Source organism: Desmodus rotundus, chromosome 8 (assembly GCF_022682495.2).
Source record: "Desmodus rotundus isolate HL8 chromosome 8, HLdesRot8A.1, whole genome shotgun sequence".
In the NCBI taxonomy this organism is placed as follows: domain Eukaryota; kingdom Metazoa; phylum Chordata; class Mammalia; order Chiroptera; family Phyllostomidae; genus Desmodus; species Desmodus rotundus.
Window position 1 is genome coordinate 123701602 of NC_071394.1, and position 24783 is coordinate 123726384.

Below are 24783 nucleotides of genomic sequence, written 5' to 3' on the forward strand. Positions count from 1 at the left end.
ATTGGCTCTGGGAGCTTGGGGATGGGAGTAACCTTCCTGAGCTCAGTGCTTCCTGTTTGAGCAGAGTAGGCTGCGAGTTGTCACCAGCCAACAATCACAGCGTGTGGGGAAGGGCTGCCCAGGCAAGGGGATCTGTACACCTTCTGCTAAGATCCCATCTCAGTTCTTATGCCCCGACCGGGACCCACACCGCTCAGATGTGGCCTGACAAATAGAGTTCCAGGGGACCATTGACTCCCATTCTCCTTGGCTCAGCGTTAATAGCTTAGGCTCTCGTTGGGGCTGCGCTCATCTAAACCCCAAGATTGTTCCCCAACCAAGAGTTTTCCATTGATGCTTATGGCATGGCGACACCAGAAGGGAAAAGCACTTTGATTGCTTTAAAATGTCATGTTGCTGTTTTGAGTTCACATTCTAGCCAACTGAGTTCTCTCTGAGTCTCAACCTTGTTGTCTAACCCAGCATTCTCTGCTATTACCTTTTAAGTGTCTTTTAAATGCTGACTTTTAAGTGTCTCTCTGGTGACTTTCAATGTTCTTGTCCGTTCTTGACACCTAATGGTAGCTCATCTCTTAATATCTATCTCTTCTGAGGTCTGGCTCATTGCCCAGGTCACACGGTTTCTCTGGGGCTGCCACCCATTCAGCATCCCTGCTTGACTCTGGTTAAAAATGTCCAAGACCAGGCCTGGGGCCAGTGATCCAGAGAGTCAGCCAAGGTCTAACAGAAACCTGCATCTGAGATAAGAATACAGCCTAGAACCCAGGTAGTTAAGGAGGCAATGCTGGGTGACCAATCCTGAAAACTTGAGAACACCAGCATAGTAGCTTTGGCCTTCTAGTAGCTTGACAGAAGGTGGAGAGGCATCTGAGAATAATTCAGGGAATGTATTCAACTAGGATCCAACTTATTTAAATGCATTGTAGAGTGGGCTCTGATGGCCTTGAACTTTATAACTTGTAGAGACTTATCTTTGATAATTACCCTCATCCATCCTCTGGGATAATTTCTGTGTATCCAACTACAGCATCACTTTCAGTATCAGACCCAGAGAAGACAGGCAACTTGATGCTCTCTCCCTGCCTCCACCCAGCAGCTGGGGTATTGGAGGCCACCCCTTATCTCTGACCCTGATTGAGGTGATGGGCACAGCCTTCTCTCCCCAGGCCTCCATCAGCAGAAGGAGCCAGTCCTGCAACCAGAGCTCTCCCTGCCAGCCTCATCTGGAACTGGCAAGCACTTCCCCCCAAGGAGCGTGGATGAGAAGGGTCCCCATGAAAGGCAGATCATAGCAAAGGCCAAGGACCACCTAAAATCACTCCTGTACTCCAGAGATATGTGTGTCCCACCCACCTTTTAGGAAACACTGGCTTGCAGCTTATATTCTGAATTGGAGAATCATCCAGTTGTGGAAATTCTGTCCTGCCGCCCTCTCAGTCTCTTCCAGACCAAACACCTAAAAACCTGGAGGGTAATGAGACTGCAGGCTGGGAGCCACAGTAGAAACCTAGTCTGTCACTACCTATGGACTGTGAAATACACTTTTTCCCCCTCCAGTTAGAGCCCTGGAGCTTTATTTACATAAAACAAATCTTCTTTCATTTGTCAGTCTATCCACCAAGTTCAGTAGGTCTTTACATATTTGGGTTCTCTTTACCAAGCAACTGAAATTGTGGATACGACGTTAAGCAGATTCCAGGGCTAAGGAACACATGCCCCAAAAGGTAGGCACGAGGCAAATTCCATACTGGGATGGCTCGGTCTAGATTTCAGAGTCACTGTGTCTGTCTACATTTAAAATCAGTAAGTATACCCTGGCTAGTGTGGCTCAGGGGATTGAGCACAGGCCTGTGAACCAAAAGGTTGCCGGTTCAATTCTCAGACAGGGTACATGCCTGGGTTGTGGGCCAGGTCCCCAGTAGGGGGGGTGTGAGAAGTTGAGGCAATCACACATTGATGTTTCTCTCCCTCTTTTTATCCCTCCCTCCCCCTCTCTCTAAAAAAATTAAGGAAATAAATAAAATCTTTTAAAAATAAAAACAATAAAATCCATAAGTATTTTTACGAGGCAAAAGGCATTTAAGTTAGAAGAGGTAACCATGAAGAGTAAGTTCCCTTATCTTCCCTTCCCTTGGTTCCCGTTTCTGTCCCCAGAGGTAAATGTCACCATTCTGTGCCTCTTTAATCATGCCTGTCCTTCAAGGCATGTGTCATTTGTGCTGTGGACATACTATATTCATAATTTCCTTGAAACAGTGTTCCAGTAATATTTTAAGAAATCCTCACTCCTTTCCCATCACCTGTTTTAGTTTGGGTTCCCTCAAAACCAAACACTGGAGCAAGGGCATAGGTACAAGCAGGTTATTAAGGTGTGACCGGGGACCAGAAATGAAGGAGTGGAGACAGGGAGACAAGAAAGGGAGAAAAACTAACAGGAACATCAGCAGTGAAGGGATAATCGAAAATTTTATTTTGGATATAGATATAGATATAGATATAGATATAGATATAGAGCCCTGGAGCTTTATTTACATAAAACAAATCTTCTTTCATTTGGTTCCCGTTTCTGTCCCCAGAGGTAAATGTCACCATTCTGTGCCTCTTTAATCATGCCTGTCCTTCTCTATATATATCTATATAGAGAGAGAATTTGAAATGATTCTTAGACATCCAGTTAAGCAGGCACTTTGCAAAACGATTGGAGTTATTCACAACAAAAGGGGAGTGATAACTGCTTAAGAGAGGGTTTCTTTTCCCTGGTGATGAATGCCTGTGACCTGGAGACTGAGTGTTATATGGGACTCCATTTAGAGTTATCTAGGAGATAAACAATTTACTTCCAGGGAAGCTGCTTTCCAGATGCCAGAATCACCCCTGAGATGCTTTATTGCATTAAAAGATAGTCCCAGATGCCGCTTTTCACAAACGGCATACTTAAGTCTTCTTAGATGTTCTTCAATATATTAGTCCACAAAGTGGAAGCCATTATCACTCTCATTCATTTTTCACGAAGTGTTGTAACAGGAATCGTGCCTCCGGCGAGTGAAGCTGAAAGCCCTGTTAATAATGCATGCTAAGTACAAGTGCGAGGCACTGCTGTCATCTCAACATCACAGAACGTGTTAGGGCCAAGAGGCACCACGTGGCAGCACAGTCACGCTCTGCCTCCCTTCTGCGGGGAGGCTGGGAGTGAAGAGAGAGAGGCGAATCTTCAGTTTTCAGCTTATGTTAGGTTGTGCTCTCAGGAGAAGCCAGGAGGGAGGGAAGCAGGGGAGGAAAAGGGGAGAAGACGAAGAAGGATGTGGTCTCAGGCAATGTCTGTCATTGGTCTGATACATGAGAAATTCTGCATCTGTGTTGCCTAATATGGTATCCAGTAACCACATGCGGCTACTTAAATTTAAATTAATTAAAAGGAATTAAAATTTGCCCTGACCAGTTGGCTCAGTTGCTTGGGTATCATCCCACAAAGTGGAAGGTCACCGGTTCGATTCCTAATCATGGCACATGCCTGGGTTGTGGGTTCGGCCCTAGTCAGGGCACGTGCAAGAGGCAACTGATCGATGTTTCTTTCTTACACTAATGCTTCCCTCCTCCTCTTTGTCCCTCTTTCCCCCTCTCAATAATAAATAAATAAATAAATAAATAAATAAATAAATAAATATTGGGAGGAAAAGGAATTAAAATTTGAAATTCAGTTTTTCAGCCTCATGTCTAGTGCTTGGTGGCCACATGTAGCCAGTGGCTACCATATTGAATCGAGCAGACACAAGCAATTCCATCATCACAGAAAATTCGCCTGGACGGCACTTCCTGTGAAGTGGGCATCACAACACAGAGTTGCCCTGCCCTGCTGTGTTTGCACTCCAGTGACGGTCCAGCTCTGGCTGCCACTGTGGGGAGTGGGTCCCAGAGAGACCCAGGGGGGTGACTCCAGAGAAGTGGCTCCTATCAGCCAAGGGCAGAGCACAGGAGAAGGTCACAACAACTGCAAATTCACCACCAGGTGAAAAGATCTGGGTGGAGGAGCAGCAGTGACTACCAGCATGGAGTCAGTGCCTGAGCTGCCATACGCTGCTTTCAGCAGAGTGATCAGGCAGCACCCCTTCCCACTGACCCACATTTCAAATTCAGGACCTCCTGGGATTGCTTCCAGGGAGCACCTTGGATCCCTATCCAGTCCTATATTAGACACACAACTGTAGAAACATATCTGATGGGTGAGTCACTCTAGGGATACTCAGATTACAGGGGAACAATGGAGGCTCAGAGCTTGGACTCCAAGGGACAAAAGGAAAAGGCCCAGTGAGTCAGACCCAGATAAAGTACCTGAATGCCAAGTAGTGGTGATGACACTGGGCGGAACCTGCAGCTGCGGCCAGGACTGTCTCCTCCAGCCTCTGCGTCCTATCAGAAAGGAGATGAGCACATAAATCATTACGAAGTGCTCACTATGCTTCTGTAGTTCATGTTCTTATGTTTTGTGACTGTCTACTCCTTGGTTACATCTTCACATGACAGCAGTTTCAGAATGCCATCTTCCATAAAGAGAACAGAAGTATTCTAGCCTTTCCTCTTGCATGGTTGATCAAAATTACTTAGGTTTTTTTTTTTAATTATTGCTACTTTAGAAACATTTCTCTTTGCTTCCCATCTTGTTATGGGAAATGACCCCTCTCTACCTTCCCCCTCAGTTTCTTGATCGGGGGTTACTCCTTGTGTGGGGGAAAGCCCTCAGAGGACAGCCATGTGATTACGCTCTCATCGGTCTTTCAATCGCTGCTGCCACAGGGGCTGGTCCAGCTCAGGTCAGGTCCTCACTGCCCTGGGGTTAGGGTGATGCTGGAGCTGGTGCTGGTGCTGCTACTGCTGGTGATGGTGCTGCTGCTGCTGGTGGTGGTGGTGCTGCTGGTGCTGGTAGTGCTGGTGCCAGAGGAGGGGCATGAGGCTGAGTCACAGTCATGCCTGAGCAGGAAGCAGAGGAGCTTCTCATTCAGATTCTTCTCCTTGGGATGAAAGATAGAATCCAGAGGCTAAACGATGGGGTGGTGGTGATAGCGGCCGTTTATTCACCCGTGTGGCAGGCTGCAGGTGTCTGGGAGTTAATGTCCCTCCCCTTCATTCCCACTCCCCACAAGCCTTCAACCAATGATTAATGGAAGTTAGTGTATGAATGCCCCAGCTCCTCTCCCTTGGGCGGGATACCTGAGAGTGAGTCTACACCGGCTCCCAGAATCACAACTGGACTCCAGTTGTCCCCACAGTAGTTGGCTTGATAATGTCCACGTTCCCTTTTCTGTCTGCCTTTCCCATACTGTCACATTTCCCCTCCTCCCTGCGTTTCTTTAGCCTTGAAATGAACTCCTTGCATTTGAGCCGTCGTCTCAGCATCTGCTTCTGGGGGAACCCAACGAAGATGCCAGGTGAAGTCCACCAGGACAGTCGTCACCAGGAACTGGGTGATATGGACACGGCACTGGCTGCTACCCAGCCTGAGCCCTAGCACCACCGTCAGGGCACAGAGGCTGCAGTAGGACGCCATGCCTCCGCTTCTGCTGATAGTTAGTTTCACCTGGAGTGGAGATTATTAACAAGGGCATGAAGCAGATAAAGCGCCACTTACTCCCTATCACTCTTATCAGTTACAAAGCTGATGCTCTATTCCCCATCTGTCTGACTCCTGTGTTTATCTCTCTGTTGGCTCAGAACCTGAAAGGGGAGTACAGTTTATTAATTGAGCCTCCCGAGGCTGTTACAATAAGCGTGGCAGAAAGATAGGAACTCAGAATGAGCGAAATCCAGAGAGATGGGTCAGGCAGTGGCAAGGTGCCGGCCACTGGCCTGAGGGGAGGGGCAAATCTCTATATACAGTCCATACAGGAGGAGGGAGAATGAGATACTAGGTGGCATTTCGAAATAAGAATTCAGGAACAGAGACAAGTAAAAGCCGGATAAATAATAGAGCACTTGGGGATGCTGGGGATGGATCCTGTTGATGAGACTGGAGCTCAGTTATCGGAACTGAGTCAGTGCAACCAGAATAAAGTAACATCATCCATGCTGGTGCAGAGCTTGTGGGCGGGAGCTAGTCAGATGCCTCCTTCATCGGACTTTGATTGGACCTGGGCTGCAGCCGTGGGCAGAAGAGAACCAGCAGCTAAGGAAACAGGCTGGTGGTGATGGATTCTGCAACTGAACATTTAAAAGACTAGCTCACTTCCTCCCTTCCTGTTTGTAAAGGGGCAACAGTGTCCTTTGTCAAGCCACAGGGAGGAAGATGCCATTCTTCAGTCTCTTCGCTCAGGTTTTGCAGGTGTTAGCCTCAAAAGTCCCCCTGCCTGGCTGGTGTCTTTCATCTTCTCTGTCAAGGCTCGTGACTCATGAGGGAACACCAGCTGCTCCAAATGACTTCAGATTTAGCCTGATCCAGACAAGCTACATTCCAGGTATACTGGTCAGGATTCTGTCACTTACAAAAGGACCTGACTAAAGTCTTCAGTTGAAGCAGAACGAATTTATTAGTATTTATTTGGGGACCTGGCCTGCAACCCAAGCCTGTGCCTCAACTTGGAATCCAACCCGCAACCTTTTGCTTCGCAGGCCAGTGCCCAATCCACTGAGCTACACCAGCCAGGCCGAGGAATCTTCTATTTCTATCTCTTGCTGCATCGACACTTTCTCCCTCCTGGATCTTTCCAATCAGCACTTACACAAACTCAAGTCTCCCTAAAGTGTTGCTTCCCACGTGGTCAATGGAGCAGCAGCAGCAGCACCCAGGAGCCTCCTAGAAATGCAGAACCCCAGGCCCCACCCCAGCCTGCTACATTACCCCCAGTTTAACAAGATCCTCAGGTGGTCTGTGTGCACAATAAAGTTTTACAAGCCTTGCTCTAAACCACACCAGGTTTCTCTTGTAAACATGCAAATCAGGTCTTATCTAATCTCTGCTAAAAAACACCCGTTTTCCCAGGTTCTTTCCCTCTCTCCCTCCTTCTTGCAACTGCTAACATTTCCCCAAATCTCGTTTTCCAAGGATCCCCTTGGTAAACTCTGGGGAGTGTCATTGGCCCCACCTTGGGGGCAGCACCTGAGACTCTTGCTCTGTGAAATTTGCACTATGTGAGGTCATCTGATCAGAGTGCAGAGTCCACTGGTAGGGGGTTTTGAAGCTTTGTTTGTTGTAGCAATGACATTTTCAGAGAGTGACAGTCATTTTCCCATTTGTTCGTAGGTCTGTGCTCCACTCCTGGAATTGCAAGGGGCTGACCCTGCAACCCCAGTTCCCAGGCTCCTCTGCCAACTGGGTGCTGCCAGTGAGCACAGGAAGACTGAGGGTGGGAGGAGCGGGGAGTGTCTCAGATGAGGTGGCTCCACTCTGTGGTTCTGGTCCTGCTCCTGGACTCTGTTAACACCCCCTCCTGCCCTTGTGCCTCCTGCCCCAGGGATGGGAGCAGCTCCCTGCTCTTGCTAAGCTCTAGATTGCCTCACCATCCCTTGTTTGGCTTTTTGGTTTTTCCAATACCTATCTAACTAGTTCCTCATACCTGGTATGTTTTCCTGAGTGGACCCTGACTGATACACGGAGGTATCAGAAAACAGGAGCTGGGTGAGGGAGAACATTTCAGAAACAGGCCAACATCACTTGACTCGGTAGACTACCTTGAAGTCAAGGCACAGCAGGGGAAGCAGTGGAGAGCAGGAGGCAATGGCATCACATGGTCGTGAGCTCTTGCCTACCATCACTCTAACAGCACTTTCCTTTGAAAGCAAATGCCCCCCACCCTAGGGGGTGTGAGAGAGTTTTACAGAGCAAAGGGTGTTTCAGGGGACAGCCCAGCTCCCTGCACAGGAGCCATTCTCTCTGGCTGCTGTCAGAAAGTCACAGATAAGTCAGTGTTGTACAGTTGCCTAGAGTGGGGGTCAGGGGAGTTGTCCCACAACAGAAACCTCTCCTTTGGGGGACCACTTCTTTTGGCTGCAGCCATAGCCTGTCTGGGTTGGGGCAGCTGCTGAATTGTCACAGTTGGTGGTTGGGGCCTATTGTCAAATGTCAATATTTTCACAGTCATCCTACTCCGCTGAGCTGTAGCTCACCCTGGCATCTGTCCCTTGGCCCTGGGAGGACAGGCAATTCTTTCATCCACAATGGGAAAAGATACAAGAGAGACTGTCTTTTTCCCTTCAAAGACTGTTCAAGTAGCAGGCCAGTGCACGCTGAATAATGCCCTTTCAAAGGGAGAAAGAACAGAATTCTAGAATCACAATTCTGGGACAGTGAGACACGGCAGTATACCAAGTATGATTTTTTTGCAGGCTGATTCTGTAAGGAAATGGAAGCCTCGACACCTGAAAAGAAAATGTATTCCATCAGGGTATCTCATGAATGTCTGTTAAAATCCATCACCCTCCACTGTCCCATGGTCAGGACAGAAGGTGAGAATGATACTGTGCCTGAGTGTAGCCGATCCTGAGGCAAAGAGTGCAGGGCAGGCGTCTCTCCGGTTTCTGTAGAGGTTGAATCTGGAACTGGGGCGTGCCCCTGGTGGTGGTGGGGGCGGGCGCCTGCCAAACTGGTGCTGGGGGCGTGGTCTGAGGCGGGAGCACTCTCGAGAAAGGAATGCTTCTCCACCTCTCACAAGCAGGGGAAGCAGCCTGGCCTGGAGGTGGGGCGGGTGGAGCTTTTGGCTGAGACCGGAGGCCCCACTTGTCTGCCTAGTGTGAGGAGAGTGACCCAACACTCTCCTGGCTGCCATGGGAACCCTGGAGGGCAGCTGGCGGGTAATTACTCTGCGTGGAAGGTGGGCACACAAGCTTATCTTCAAGGGTCTACAAGGTGCATCCACGAGCATCCCAGACCCTCACAAACGTGGAACTCTTGCCCTTTTTTTTCCCAGGGTTGCAAAGTGAAGCCTGTTTTTTTTTTTTTTAATTGAGAGAGAGGGGGAGAGATCGATTTGTTGTTCATTGGCTGATTCTTCTTTTAAAAAAATTTAATCCTCACCTGAGGATATGTTTATTGATTTTAGAGAGAGAGGAAGGGACAAAGAGAGAGAGACTTCGATTGGTTGCCTCCCACATGTGCCCCAACCAGGGACTGAACCCAAAACCTAGGTATGTGCCCTGACCAGGGACTGAACCCACAACCAGTTGGACAACATTGCAAACAACTGAGCCACCTGACCAGGGCCATTGGCTGATTCTCGAATGTGCCCTGATGGGGATCAAACTCACAACCTTGATTTATCGAGACAATGCTCCAACCAATTGAGCTACCCTGCCAGGGTAAAACCTGATCCTTTCACTATCCCTCATTAACTTTAATTTTCTTTATTCCTATAGGAACCCGTGCCCTGAAAACCTTATTGATATAAAGAGCCTTAGCTTATGTGTTGAAAACAAATTTCTATGGCTAGGAAAATATCAGGAAAAGGCTTTGTGTTTTAGCTCTAATTTTCTTTCCTTTTTTTAAAAAAATATTTTATTTATTTATTTTTAGCGAGAAGGGAGGGGAGAGAGAAAGAGTGGGAGACACATCAATGTGTGGTTGCCTCTCGTGCGCCCTCTACTGGGGACCTGGCTGGCAACCCAGGCATGTGCCCTGACTGGCAATCGAACCTGTGATCCTTTGGGTCACAGGCCGGCACTCAATCCACTGAGCCACACAAGCTAGGGCTTAGCTCTAATTTCCTTAAGTTACAAGTGTGATGCTTTAAATATTTATTAATGCTAGAAAAAGACTTACTGTTTACAATTCCTTCCCTTCCTTCTAAGGAGTCAGTGTCTAGTAACCAGAGGATCTTCAGTTTGCTAAGTGCAAAAGCAGCTTCCCTGTAACAGTTGCCTCTCCTGCTCAGGAGGATGGAGTTAAGAGAAAGATACAGGAATGTAAGATCGGAAGGTGGGCAGAGCAGGCTGTGCTTCAGGAAAGGAGAGACAGAGATGCCAGAGTTCCTGGACTGCTCTGGACCAGGTGGAGGAGGCTCAGTCAAAGCAGGCTGATGTCTCCATGGGGAGACTGACAGCGACCCAGAGGTCAGTGAGTAGGATGGTTTGGGAGAAAATGTATGTTTAGTAACAATATTTGGAGTAAAGTACTGTGCACTAGATGATGTAAATCCAAGTCAGGGCACACATCTAGGTTGTAGATTTAGTCCCCGGTCGGGGTGCATACAGGAGGCAACCAATTGATGTTTCTCTCTCTGTCTCCCTCTCCCCAAAAGCAATAAACATATCCTCGGGTGAGGATTTTTAAAAAATCTATATTCTAGAAATTCTAGACTCTGGAGTAAAATATCCATGTTTCTCTATCACACAAGGGAGTCTATTTTCTTTTGGAGAATCAGTTAAAGTATTGTCCTGTTCTGAACAGGCGGCACCGACCTTTGGGGTTCAGCCACATCTTGGTTATATAAAAGTGTTATATACTCATTTTATTCCTGGCTAGTGTGGCTCAGTGCCTTGAGCACTGGCCTGCAAACCAAAGGGTTGTCGGTTAAATTCCCAGTCTAGGGCACATGCCTGGGTTACAGGCTAATAATTCCCCAGTCTGGGGCATGTGAGAGGCAACCACACACTGATGTTTCTCACCCTTTCTTTCTTCTTCCCTTCCCCTTTCTCTAAAAATAAATAAAGAAGATAAGTGTTACATACACATACTAAATATTCAAAATATACAGAAACACACAAAGTGAAAAGTAAAATTTGCACTCCCTCTGTTTTGATTAATTAAACTTTTCAGGGTTAGTGTATTCACAACTAATAGTTTGGTGTATCTCCTTCGGTATCTTGGCTCAAAAACAATTTGAGGTGGAAAACAATTTTCATTTAAAATTTTGAAGGTCATGCTCTATTGCCCACTTCTTTAACATGTTAAAATATGAATTTGTCAGGGCCCAAGACAGGCTGCCTGGAAATATCTCACAATGGCATATTGATTACTCTGAATTAAAGGTACTTGACAAGCAGCTGTTGCCAGAAGGGCACCTCGACCCTCCCTTGTCCCTCTGAATGCAGGAAATAAATCTCCCATGTGACAGGTGTCCTCCCTACACCTGGAAGACACCCATTATTGCTAAACAGCTCGGAGCCAAGGCTTGTTGCCTCTTTTCTAATTCACTACTTCGTTTAAATTCCTCATTAATGAATACCCAAGCCTTGCTTATAGTCCTTCCAATGAGCACTAACTTATTTTCCCATTTGTTCCATCCATTCTTCACAAATGTATTGTTTCCTTTGTCTGCAAAGTATAAAAAGATACCTGGTTGGTTATTGAGCCTCATATGATGATCCGAGCATCATATTGTGATTCTCCCATGTATACATATTACATTTTTTTTGTTAACCTAGTATTGTTTCAATTGTATTGTTTTTATTATTACTCCATCCATAAGAGCCGAAGCAAGATAGAAAGGGGGAGTTTTTCCTCCGAAATTCAAAAGATAATAAAGACATAAAAGTAAATCTCGGTGCTGATACTTCAAGCTGCCTGGTTTCCTTCACTGATGGCAAGTCACTGGTTTCTTATGGCTTTCCAGGTACATTTTGTAATGTCTGTGTTTACAAATGTACATACATACCTTTGTTGAACTGTATGAAATTGCCGCTTTTGAAGTTTAAAAAAATCAGTATTTTCATGAAATTCGACCTAACATATATGTATATTTGAACATAATTTTTAATCATACTAATGGTAGCATGCTACATACATTGTGCATTTTGATTTCTCACTTAACAAAAAATCTTGAGATCTTCTCAAATCCGTATACGTAGAGCTGCCTCATTCTTTTTTTTAAAAAAAATTGTACCTATTTATTTCTTTTCATGGCAAAGTATTATTTAGAAATTTATATATAGCCCTGGCCAGGAAGTTCAGTTGGTTAGGAAGTCATCCCGATGCACTACAGTTGCAGGTTCGATCCCCAGTCAGGGCACACACAAGAATGAATCAACGATGCATAAGTAAGTGGGACAATGAGTTAATGTTTCCCTCTCTCTCCCTGTCTCTCTCTCTTTCTTTACCTCTCCCTCTAAAATCAATAAATACAAATTTGAAGAATAAATAAAAATAAAAATTGTTATAGTAAAATTGAATCTTACTTCCAATGTACATGAGTTTTAACACGCGTATAGGTCTGTATACCTACCACCATAATCAGGAAACAGATATTTCGAACATATCCTTGTAATCACTACCAATGACAAAGACAGGATGCTATTGGCAGGCAAGACAGAAAATACTACCTACTTGGCAGGCACCCCCGAATCTCCCCTCAACCCTCCTCCCCATTTCTATGCCTTTGTACACCTCAAGACATTTTCCTTGATTTCTAGCACCTAATTAGTTTTGCCTACATGAAGTCACGCAGTATACATTCTTTTGCTGGCCACCTTTTGCTCCCAGGTTTGTGCCTGTTGTCATGTGACTACAATAAAGCAATGGATCGCACTATTTCATTATATCACAGCATTTTGACATGGAGAATTGAAAAAAAAACTTATATCGATTGATAAATTAAATTATATTTTTGTAATAATTTCTGGGGTTTGTGTTATGTTTACAAAGGCCTTGAGCACACACTCTAAGAGTATAAAGTAAATCCATGTTTTTTTCTAGTGCTTTAGTTTTCTAGGTGGGAGGAATGCATCCAACTTTTTTTTTCTCAAGATGCCAGCTTATTATCCAAAAACTCATTTAATTCTCACAGGAAGTTTATGATGGGTACAATGACATGTTTTCTTTTTACAAACGAAGAAACTGAAATACACAGAGGTTAAGTGAGTTTCCCCATCACAGAACTAATAAATGACAAAGATTTGAACCCAGTGAGTTTAATGTCTACCGTGCTTATTCATTACACTACCCAGTCTTTTCCCATTGGAAGAACCCACCCACACATCTTGAATATGAACAAGTGTTTTTTTTTTTTACAACACAAACACAATATCCAAATGTTTGAATAGTGAATTTGTTTACTAAGGTGTCTGATTATCAAGTGGTTACTTAGTAAGGAGCAAGGAATTTGACACCTCATTTTCATTTCATCAAGCCTTTTGTTTCCAAGAGGCTTCATTCTTGAAATAAATTTTTTTTAATTACTTTTATTTATTTTTTTGTTTTAGACAGAGGGGAAGGGAGGGAGAAAGAGAGAGAGAGAAATGTCAGTTGGCTGCCTTGTCTAACAACCCAGGGAATGGAACCTGTGACCTTTCGGTTAGTGAGGCACTGAGCCACACCAGCTAGGGGCAAAATGTGATTTTTTCCTCCTCAGCGCAGTGCTGGGTTTTCCCTTCAAAAATACATCTCATTAGATTGAGTCATCAGCTGTGTAAACAGCTCTAGGACACGTCATGTAAATAATCATAAAACTGATAGTTAAAAATTAAATGGAACTGCTTTAAAAAAAATGAGCGAGGTATGTCTCAGAGAAGAGAAGGAAGTGTTAAACATGTTATAATTGGAGATCAGGACAAAGGGCAAGGCCTGAGGTCAGGTTCCAGTTCTACCACTGAGATCAGATGACTCATTTTCATCTGATTTGAAAGCCATTTTTTGCTCTTCTTAGTGCCTATTTGTCAAACATGGCCAATAGCAATAATAATGTATCCCCTCACTTTCCCCTAGTTTACTTTCTTTCTGCCTACAATGGGAATTAAATTGAAAACAAAGATATGGAAAAAAAAAACAAACCTTTAAAGAATTCAGGCTGAAAAGTTGGCTAAACTCCTGGGAGAATCATAGTCTAAGTTTAGACACAAATGTGTCAACCTTTCTTTCATGGGAGCTTTCCCAGCTGTTTTATAACTAATTTATAAGCCATAGTGTGTTGTTTTGCAAAGTAAATATAAAAACATGATATGTTTCAAAGTGTTCTAATGAAGTACATTAAAACAGTGTATGTAGCGACACAAATATTTCTGTCTACTCTGGATCTCTGGTACTTGCTACTGCCTGTGTGTGTGTGTGTGTGTTTCCCTACCCCACATAACAAATGTTGGCAAATCTTGCCCTGGCAGGTGTGGCTCAGCTGGTTGTGTGTCATCTGTACGCTGAAAGGTTGCAGGTTTGATCCCTGGTCAGGGTGGCATACCTGAGGCAGCCGATTGATGTTTCTTTCTCCCATCAATGTTTCTCTCTCTCTTCCTTCCTCTCTTCTCTAAAATTAATGAATGTATCATCAGGTGAGGAGTAAAAAAAGAGAGCAAATCTGGCACCTAAGAATACAGCTGTAGCAATTTCCCATTTAAGGATAATTCTCTGAATGTATAATATAAAAAAATATATGTATATATTTGCAAGTAAGAAAGAATGTATGCTAGTGAGGGTGCTATCAATGGGTAGATTGTTTGGGAGTGGAGAGTTGAACATAGAAAAATCAGTGTCAGTGGGAGTGTCTGCCTCTGCAGTAAGGGGTCCAGGGTCAGTGTGGGCGGTGGTGTGACTATAGTCTCTAGAACCATGAAGGCTCTGTGTTCAAACGCTGCCTGTACTATATCTAAGCTGTGTTACTTTGGGTGAGATTCTTAGCCTCTCTGAGCCTCAGGTTTTTAATTTTTATTTCAAAATTCTTATACATTGAAATTCAGTGACTCTAGTATATAGATTTCTGGGTTTTGACAAATGCACAGCTGTATGTCCACTACAATAGTTACAGTATGAACTGTTTCATCATCCCAAAGAGTCCCTCAGTCTTCCCCTTTATAGTTAACATACCTCCCCCCTTCCACACACCTCTGGCTCCACTCAGCTCCTATCAAATACTCATCTGTTCTCTCTTTCTGTAGTTTTGTCTTTTTTCAAAAATTTTTTTATTGATTTGAGAGAGAAAAAGAGAAAGAGAAACATCAATTTGCTCTTCCACTTATTTATACATTCATTGGTTGGTTCTTGTATGTGCCCTGACTGGGGATCCAACCAGCAACCTTGGCATATCAGGACAATGAATGCTCTTAACCAACTGAGCTACCCAGCCAGAGCCAAGAAAGACTTCTTTAAAAAAATAAACTCTCTTAGTAATTGTAGTATATATGTTCACTATGAAATACAAGAGGACTTAGCCCAGTTGTCAATTTAGTGTTCACCCCAGGCCCTACTCTGGCTCTAAACTATTTAGCAATCAGGCTATGAAATCTTAGAGAACAACTTGCTCCTATAATTGCTAATAAATAAAACTTGCTAAAATGTGATCAGCCTATACTCTGCCAGGCTCCGACACCTGAGGCAACGTGAAGCACTTTGGTAGAGCATGTGGAAGTAGGTTGATGAGATGGATTTGAGGGTTCAGATGTGCAAAGTGCAGGGTGTTGGATTAATCAGGCAGATCAGCATTAAATGCTTAGGATGACTGCATATGCCAGAGTTAAATGTGTACTCTTCAGGAATCTGTCTTCAGGAATCTGGCTGTGAATTCTTTTAACATCCCCAAGTACCTAGCACTTAGAATGATAGAGATTTTTGAGTGAATGTGTGATGATATATTATTTCAGTGAAATAAAATAAAGGCACGTGTCTAAATGATTGAGATCTTACAGTATCGTCCTGAAACATTTGGACCCTGGGAGTCTAGTATCAGGCACTCCTCTGGGGAGCAGTAGGTACAATAGGTACTTAAATACAAAATCATGACCACAAATACTGAACAAAAGCACACTGTCCTTCAGAGCCCACGGCAGGTTCCCCGATCGCCCCTTCTCCCACCCCGACGCTCACACACGCAGTTCTTCACTGTGGGCCCGCCAGCCCTGCCATGCTCAATCGAAGTGGCACCCTCCCAGCCTAACTTCGCAACGCCGAAGCCCAGGTGCACGTCACAGCAGAGCTCAGACCAGCCCCGGCCCTGGCCCTCTGCAGGTTACGTGTGCCGGCAGTGGAGAGGCCTGCGAGTCCCGCCACGCTCCAGCGTTTGGGAGCGACACCCGAGCGCGCATGTGCAGGCCGGAAGGCGTGCTTGTCCCCTGCCGCGCTCCGTAGAGCCCCCTCTGCGAGCTCCACGTAGGCCGCGCAGGCGTCCTTTGGCACGCCGCTCACCCGCTGCCGTTGTCGCCGCCGCCGCCGCCGCCGCCGGGGCTGGATGGGGGGCCGAGGCCACCCAGTGGCACCGAGAAGGAAGAGACGCGGCGGCGGCGACGCAGACACCCGCAGGACGAGAGTCGCGGTCCGCCCGCGAGCCCAAGGAGTAGGCGGCGAGGCCCGGCCCCCGCGGTCCCTGGTGTAGAGAAGCCGCTGTCGCTGCCGTGCTGGGTCTCTCTCGGCTCTCGCCCCTCAGGTCTCATTCACACTCAGGACCCCCCCGCGCCGCACCATGTTCAAGAAACTGAAGCAAAAGATCAGCGAGGAGGAGCAGAAGCTCCAGCACGCGCTGGCCTCTACTCAGGTACTGTGGCTGCCGCCCTCCCCTAGTTCCGACACCTCTGGACACCGGCTCCGGGGCAGAGAAGAGGGGAGGTTGTTCCGTGACCCTTGACCTCTAACCCGAGGATGCCCCCCAAACCCTGGGAATGAGCTCAAGTTGGCCCAGGTCCTCCGTCCCAGAATTCCGTTGCGGAGAGTGGGTGGGGATGGCCGGATCGGTCGTGATAGCTGCTGACCTCTGTTCAGAGTTTTTCCCTATTGCCCGCCCCCGGCCTGTGAATAAGTCAGAGGGACCCTGGTCTTGCATGGTTTTTGACCCATATCGAAAGTTCCCCCACCCAGCCGAGACCCCAACTAAGGAGTGAGGGCGGCATGGGAAAACCTGGGGCCCTTGTAATATGTGAACTCTTGACAGAAGTCCCCTCTCCCATCCCCGACCCGAGATCGAGTACCGAAGGGGCCAGGATCCCGCAGGACTCCTGACCGTGACGGAAGTCTAATCCAAACCCTGGGCCAGGGGTGAGGGCCAGGGGTCGAACCATTCCAGGCCAGGCTGCTTGCTGGAGCGTTGGGACCTGAAAGAGGTGGCAGTGTGGCCGGCGTCCAGCGCCCGAGGCTGTCACGAGTTAGTCACTTCGCATAACTTGGTAGATCCGGGACCGGCGCGGCGGCTGGCACTGTGAGGCCGGGCCAGGCTTGTGCCTGTTCGCAGCCCCGCTTCTTCTTCTTGGAGTCCTGTGTTTATTTCTCACAAATGCTGTCGCTTCAGGAAACGGCAGTTTCCAGGAAAGAGGGGGGCGTGTTAACGTTTAAGAAACAGTCTGCTAAGCACCAGGGAAAGTGTGTTTTGGTCCTGGCAGCGCGGGTGGTCTCTCCAGTGAAGAGGAGGGCTTCTGCACAATTTCTTCCTATCCTTTCTGAGTCTCAACAGATTGAGCAAAACGCTCTCTTAATTTTAGTTTTTACAAGGAGGCCGAGCTTTGACTAATTTGGCATTTCTAATACATTTTTAACATAACATTTATCTTATGTAGCTTTTAAACATCTAACAACTATTGAACAGCTACTGCATTGAGTTTGTTCTGAACCATCAAGTTGAAGTTGTTTTCTTAAATTTAAAGCTTGTGTAGAGTAAAACATTGCTTGAAATACATTGGAACATGACAGCGAAAGCTTGTTCATTCCCCCATGTAAATGTAAATGACCGAAATTTAAATAATAAATACTTTACTTTCCATACAGTTTACTGCAAGCTTTTCTGACTTTACAAAGCACCGTTATTTAAGAAGCGGGGAAAGACGTGGGGAAGTGGTCCCGTTAGTGAACATGAGGCCTGTACATTTAGGGATGTGTAAAGAAATATCACTGATCCAGGGTTCCGTCTCTAGAGATTTATTCCAGGAAAATTTAGGATGTGTTACAGCTTTAGCCACATAGATTTTCATTTCAGTGTTTTTTTAAGTACATAAAAATTGGCTTAAATGGCTCAAAATATAAATAGAAAGTTGTATCAGGCAGTCAGTTGTTGTGCAGCCTTTAAAAAATGCCAAAATTTGTTGGGTTCTTACTATGGGCAAAGCATTTTGTTTACTGTTTTACACGGATTCTTGTATTTAGTTGTGCATAAACCTGCGATGTAGGTCATCTTTTATAGGTGGAGTGAGGCTCAAAGATGTAAGTTGCCTGATAATACACAGCTAGTGTTAGAGCCCACAGAAGGGTATTATTCACATGTAAAGACTGTTTTGAGAGACCGATTAAAAAGCAGGTGTGACCCCAGTTTTGTGGGAGAAATATGTATTTAAGTACATTTACGTACAGACAGTGAAAATAATTTAAGAAGGATATGCTCCAAGGTGCCAGTGAAATGAGTATTTTTTTCTTCTTTGTAAAGTTTAGTTTTTCTTTATGAAAATCAATTGCTTTATGCATTAGCAAAGAGAGGTTGTTTTTAGAATAACAATAAAAAGCTAGTTACAAGCTAACACAGCAAAGTTCCTAGTTTCCATAGGTAGGTGCCTCTGATAAGACAGTGCCGCTGGATCAAATAAAATCACTTTGTGTACGAAAGATTTAAAACATTCCCATTTGATAATATGCACATTTATCCAGAATGGACAAGGAAGGCATTACTGGTCAACTACTGGTTTCTGTCTGGTCTCAGATTTTTTATCTGTTCAGGACCCTTCAGGATGAGTAGTTCTGGGTTATTGTTTTCAGAGTTAAGGATTTATTTCATGCATGAATTAAAAAACAAAAGAAAAAACCCTTTTTGATGACAGTGCTTTTGCAACAGAGGACATACATTCTTGTTTTTTTCAGTGAAGGCTCTTGACTTGGTATATTTTATTATTTCTTCATTTTTGAGTATAAATTATTTTGTGTTGAAGGCACCATGCCCTAAAGAATTTAATGGGGTGTGAAAGGCCTTTTTCCCACTCGAGGATTTGTTTATTTGCTCTTGATCTAGGTTGAAAATTTTCCCTCAGATGGTGGAATGTATTTCTCCCTTATCTGTGTTGCAGGTGAGAAGCCTAATTTCACATCTGTTCTTTCTTCATTAGTCGTTAACCTGATCTTTGAATGTTCTCTTTATCCCTTGATTTTAGAAAATTTCATTTTTTTATTCCTTTACTTTTTCTTTTTTAGCTCCTCTTTTTTCCCTTAAAAAAATCTTACTAGCCTTTCAGGATAAACTTTTTTGTGTACCCTAAGTTTCTTTTTTTAATGGTGAAAGCATTGGGATCAGCTTTTTTCTATTTTAATTAAGAATAAATTAGGTCAGAAAATATGGCATCTTTTGTCATAAAGATTAAGGTTCTATAAAACTTTTATTTTACAGGTGTCTCTGTGTGAAATGATTTCTTTTTAATTAAATAAAATTTTAACCAAGGGTCCTAGTGAAAAAATTTGAGAAACAGTGCTCGAAAGAACATTGGGGAAGTGGATGCGGGTGTCAGAAAAGACCTGTGTGCCAACCCAGGCCTCGCAGTGTGCAGCCTGTACAGGCCCTGTAAGCATTCTGAGCTGCTGCTCTTCTCATTAGGAAATTGGGGATGATACCATCTGCCCCGCTTACCTTTCAGACTCATGGTGAGGCTCGAAAGAGATACAGTATTTGAAAGCATTTGTAATTACAGAGCACTCACTGAACAGAGCCTGCTAAGGTGCACTGCTGGGTGTTGCGTTTGCCTGGAAGGGTAGACGTAGTCTCCGTACCAAGGGGTTGAGAGACCAGTACTCCTGGCGTGGTGGCGGTGTGCGCAGGTGGTGTGGCTGCCTATGAGGAGGCATTTGTGGAGAGGTCGGTCAGGGTGACATCCGAGTGGAGTGTGCGTGGGTAGTGAAAGTCATCATATATTTGGACAAGGCGCTCAGGCCTTATTGTTCCCAAAGGTGGCTGCATTCGTTTTCTGGCATCGCATAACAGATCACCACAGCCCGAGTGCCCAGTAACTCAGATGCTGTTGCACAGTCTGCGTGTCAGAAGTCTCGGGTGGTGTGGCTGGGTTTTCTGCTCAGGATCTCTCAAGGCTAAGATCCAGGTGTGTTCCAGACTCTGCTCATCGGGAGTTTAGGGTCCCCTTCCATGCTCTCATGGTTGTGGTAGAATTTTGTTCTGCGAGGTTGTAGGACTGAGACCCTTATTTTTTGCTGGCTGTTGAAGGGGACCACTTTCAGCTCCTAACTGCTGCCTGAAGCTCCTTGCCCCTGGGCCTCCCGCAGGCACTTTGCTTTCTTCAGGGCAGCAGGAGTGCATCTCTCTGCCTTCTGCCCACCTCTGCACTCTGGGCTGGTATTTGAAGGGTTTGTGTGATCAGGTTGGACCCAGTTAGATAATCTCTTTTTGATTAATTCAAAGTCGACTGATTAGTAACCTTAAATATCTCTGCAAAATCCCTTTTGCTATGTGAGGTCAGGTAATCAGGGAAGTGATATCACATTCACAAGCAGGGTCATTTGGGGTCATCTTAGAATTCTGCACACTGCTGTGCCTAAAATAGTTTTTCTTGTATGTACTGAAGTTGGGGCCTTTGGTCTCATAATAATAATAGTCAGTCGGCAATAAAAATATTAATTGTGAGCTTGGATATAATCATCAGGTTTCTTGACAAATAGTTTAGAGATCTGTCTTCAGATTTCTCATGGCTATGAGAATTAATTAGACCAAGTTTATTTTGAAGGAATCTAAATCCTTTTATATTTTGAAGTGAGGCTAGCCAATTACAGATCCAGGGTCTTGGGATAAACGCTCAACTACAGTTGGTTTTTTATGCACATGTTACACTTGGTAGCACATCTGTCCCCTCAGGTGTTCTGCACTCGTGCAACTCCAGAGGAAGACTTAGAATTCTCAGGCCAGACCTTGTGAGGTGGTGCTGTTCTTCTGGGGACAGTGTGTTTTAGAGCCTAGTCTTCAAATTTATAAACCCCAACATTTGATTTTGCCACTTTGTCCAGGGATGACAAGGCTCTGAATTACTGATTAGGCTCACATGAGGCGAAGGTAAAAAGACAAAGTGCCGATTTTTAAAATTCACAGTGAGGGTATATTTTTCAAGTGATTGGAAGTTCACCATCTAGAGTAGCCCTTTCTGGCACCTGGGCAGTTGGAAAGCTGAATTATTAACTCAAAGATGACTTGGAGATGATGGAATCACAGCAGAGATGGTTGGTCAGAGCTATTCCTCTAGCCTAGTAGCACTACCTACTTTCCTATCTTTTTGCACCTCCCCCAGTGGCCCTTTTATTAAAGGACATATTACATATAACCATTTAACAGTAGATAGAAATGGAGCTTCTCCTCATAGTGACAGCCTTTGAAGCATCTGGAGCCTTTTGAAGCTGGCATGGTGTGAAATTCGTGGCTCTGGGTGTTGCAGGGGCTTATTGAGTTTCTCAGCCTCAGAGAAACTATTGCTGAAGGGCTCTGAACTTTTGCAGTGTGGTCTCAGACCTGGGTGGACGCTGTCCCGTGGCTGTGCTTCCCGTTCCCGTTTTCTAAGCACAGCGTTGACTTCTAGGCATACATTTTCTAGACATTCAAGACATTGATAAGGCTTTGGCTTTATTTCACATTCAATCATATTCTTGTTTAAAATGGTTAGAACTTACTGTTTCTGTTTTTATCCTGGGGAAGGATATCTTAGTCTTTAAGGAAACTTCTCCATACAGCTAATTTCATTTATCACTTGTTGACTTTTCTGGTTCATCTTTTAAAAGGTATGTGTTGTGTATGTTAGAATTCTTAGTTGTAAGCAACAGAACTCAGTCCGGCTAGTTGAGCAGAACAGGAATTTATTAAAGAATATTTGGTAGCTTACAGAATTTCCAGGACGGCCTGAAAGTCAGGGCTGATCGCTGTGCCCGGCCATAGTGGGGGAACCACATTAAGGAGAATGCTGATGCTGCCTCTGCGGGGTGCCAGCATGGGTCTCCCACTGAACAGCTCCTGCCCACTGGCTGCCTGACGCTGTCTCCACGCCCTTCAGCTGACAAACTTTAATTTTGCATGCTTATTTCCTCACACCACTCACTTTCGACTCAGAGTCTCATGTGGGTGTGCTCACTGGTCACCTGCCCCAGGCAAAGAAGGCTGGGTCAATGAGTGTACTGACTTGTAACTTACAGACTTTCATTGTTTAGGAAAAAAAAAGGATATTAAACTTCTGCCATGTTTTGTTGATGTTTTCCCCCTTCTCCTTTTGATTGCTATTCCTTTTGATTTCTGCTTTTGACATAAAAATCTTTGTCCTATTCAGAGATACAGAAATAGACTCTGATATTTTCTATTTCAATTTTTAAAAATCATTTCAGTCTTTAGTGTGGCTTAAGTAGGAAGTGAGTGTCTGGTGTTTCTCCTTGTATGGATGGCCATCTGTCCCAACACCATTTATTGGACATCTGTCTTTTTTAAAAATTGTTTTTAAAACTTTATTTTTCAATTAAAGTTTATGTTCCATATTTAATATCAGGGAGATATCCTGAAATTTGGCTCTATACTTTTAGGATTGTCCGTAGCTCACCTTAAGTAGGCCTCAAACTCCTAGTTTCAATTTTGGGCCCTTTCTCCTGAGGGTTGCTGTGTCTGAGGACTTTAGGAGTCAGGCTGTCTGTCCTTTATGGACCTAAATGGACTAGCTTCTCGGTATTTAGCTGTGGTGTGTAAGCTAGGCTCAAAGCAAGCCCTGCCCTTTACTAGGGAGATGCTTAGCTGTGCATTTCATATGTTGACTCTTAGAGCTGGGAGGCTCTGTAAAGATCGGGCTGACAATCTTATTTTCTTAAGTGAACTTTTTATTTTGGAATAATTTTGACTTACAGGACAGTTACAGAGTATGCTCATACACCCCTCACCTGGCTTTAGTTTCCCCTAGTGCTGTCATCTTATTTTACCATCACAACCTTGTTTTATAGAAGAGGACGGACGCACAGCCCTCAAAAAGTGAGTTCAGCGAAGATCGTAGTCCTGGTTGGTAGCAGAGTCAGACCAGCGACCCAGGAGATGGCCTGGGTCTCCGGGTGGATTGCGTTTTAGTTACCCTTTTCTGCTTTCCATGTACGTTCTCTTTTCCGTTGGCTGGGTTTTGGTCATGGATTGAGAGGATGACTACCCAGCAAGCACATAGTGTACTAGTCAATGCAGTCTTTCTAATTGTGCAATAATTTTAAATCTAGGCTTCCTCCAATTCTTCAACACCAACAGGAGCCAGGAGCAGGACGTCTTCGTTTACTGAGCAACTTGATGAAGGTACACCCAACAGGGAGGTGAGTCTGGAATGTCTTCTTTAGTAACCCTCTCACAAGACGTTTATTAATCTAAAATGTAATGCTACCATTGATAACAAAATGGGAAATTATTTTGACAGGTCAGTTATTTAATTCTTAGGTACTATTTTTGTTAGTAACATTATTTTTGCAAATAGTTGTTATGTTTTTGTAAAGTATGTTTTGTAAAGTGTTCTTTCCTGATCTTAATTTGAGAGAATAATATACTCTGCATTTAATATATGAAGTTTTCAGAGTGATTTGATAACAATTTGTCCTATAGTTTCAAGCTAATGATTGGAAACTGTGAAGCTAACTTTATAATGTCTTGTGACTTGTGGCTGGCACCATAGCTCAGATTAGATTTTTTTCAACTTTTTATCCTTTTGTGAAGTTTGACACAGGTAACAGAAAAGAAGGTAAAACATAAATGCACAAATCGGGGAATTATCACAAAGCGAATGCCCTCGTAACCACCTCCCAGATCTAGAAAAGGAAATGTCAGCACTGTAGTGCTACGCCCCGCGCCCCCCCTCCCCCCCCCCCCCGTCACAAAAAGATGACCACCGTCCTGACTTTCTGTGTTTGCTGCCTGCCTTCTCTTTTGGTACCACTTAAGTATGCTTCCATTGTAAATGTTACAGCTAAACACTTGCGTTTTCTCCAGGTTTTGTCTATTATAAATTATGCTGCTGTGAATGTTATTATATATTTCTTTTGGTGCACTCGTTACTGCATTTCTTTAGCTATGTGCTTAAGAGCAGAATCACTGGGTCAAAGGGTATGCAGAATTTTGACACTTTAGAAGATAATGACCATTATTTTTCAGAGAAGTTGTAAAACTTTACCTTCTCACCAGTTAGAGTTGTTGTTGGTCTGCATCCTTGTTAGTCTTTTTAATTTCAGCCGTTCTGGTGGGTGTGTAGTGTTCTCTTATTATAGTTTTAATTTGCATTCTCTTTATGTCTAAGACTGAGCATGTTTTATCTGTGTATTGGCCATTTGATATTTTCTTTTTTTTTTAAATTTATTTATTTTTAGAGAGAGGGGAAGGGAAGGAGAAAGAGAGGGAGAGAAACATCAATGTGTGTGGTTGCCTCTCCTGTACCCTCAAACAGGGACCTGGCCTGCAGCCGAGGCATGTGCCCCAACTGGGAATCGAACCAGTGACCCTTTGGTTTGCAGGCCTGCGCTCTGTCCACTGAGCCACACCAGCCAGGGCTGATATCTTTTGTGAAATGCTTAAGTCTCTTGCTTATTTTTCTGTTGCTTTGTCTTTTTTATTGCTCTGTAGGAGCCCTTTTTTATATAGTGTGATAGTAGTTTTTCTTTTTTTCATTGGATATATGTATTCCTTGCAGATAATCTTCATCCACTCTGTAGCTTGCTTTTTACTAAGCTCTTAATGGTGTTCTTAGATGAACAGAATTTCCTAGTTTTAATGTACTCCAATTTGTCAGTATTTTATGTCTAGTATATTTTCATTAAAGAAATTTTTCCTGACCCTTGTTATTTTCCTGTATTATCCTGTGTTACTCCTCACATCTGGATCTATACTCCATTTGGAAATGATTTTTTTTCAGTATGGTATGAGGAAGGGATCAAGTTTCACCCCCCCCTTTATCTAGTTGTCTCATTCTTTTCACACTGCTCTACTGTGCTACCGT

General features: G+C 44.4%; 1 protein-coding gene across 4 annotated transcripts in view; it reads left to right on the forward strand.

Moving 5' to 3' along the window:
* The first annotated feature begins 15964 nt into the window (after positions 1–15964).
* The window catches only part of GOLGA4 (golgin A4), a 90129-nt gene continuing 81310 nt past the window's right edge, over positions 15965–24783 (forward strand). For 3 of the 4 annotated variants that reach the window (XM_045199989.3, XM_024565857.3, XM_024565858.3), the window contains exons 1-2: positions 15966–16370; positions 23027–23116. In XM_045199989.3, the coding sequence (XP_045055924.2) occupies positions 16299–16370; positions 23027–23116 (162 nt within the window). In that variant the 5' untranslated portion in view covers positions 15966–16298. Of the gene's footprint in view, positions 16371–23026; positions 23117–24783 lie in introns of all 4 variants that reach the window. The other variant, XM_024565859.3, reaches the window with a different exon arrangement.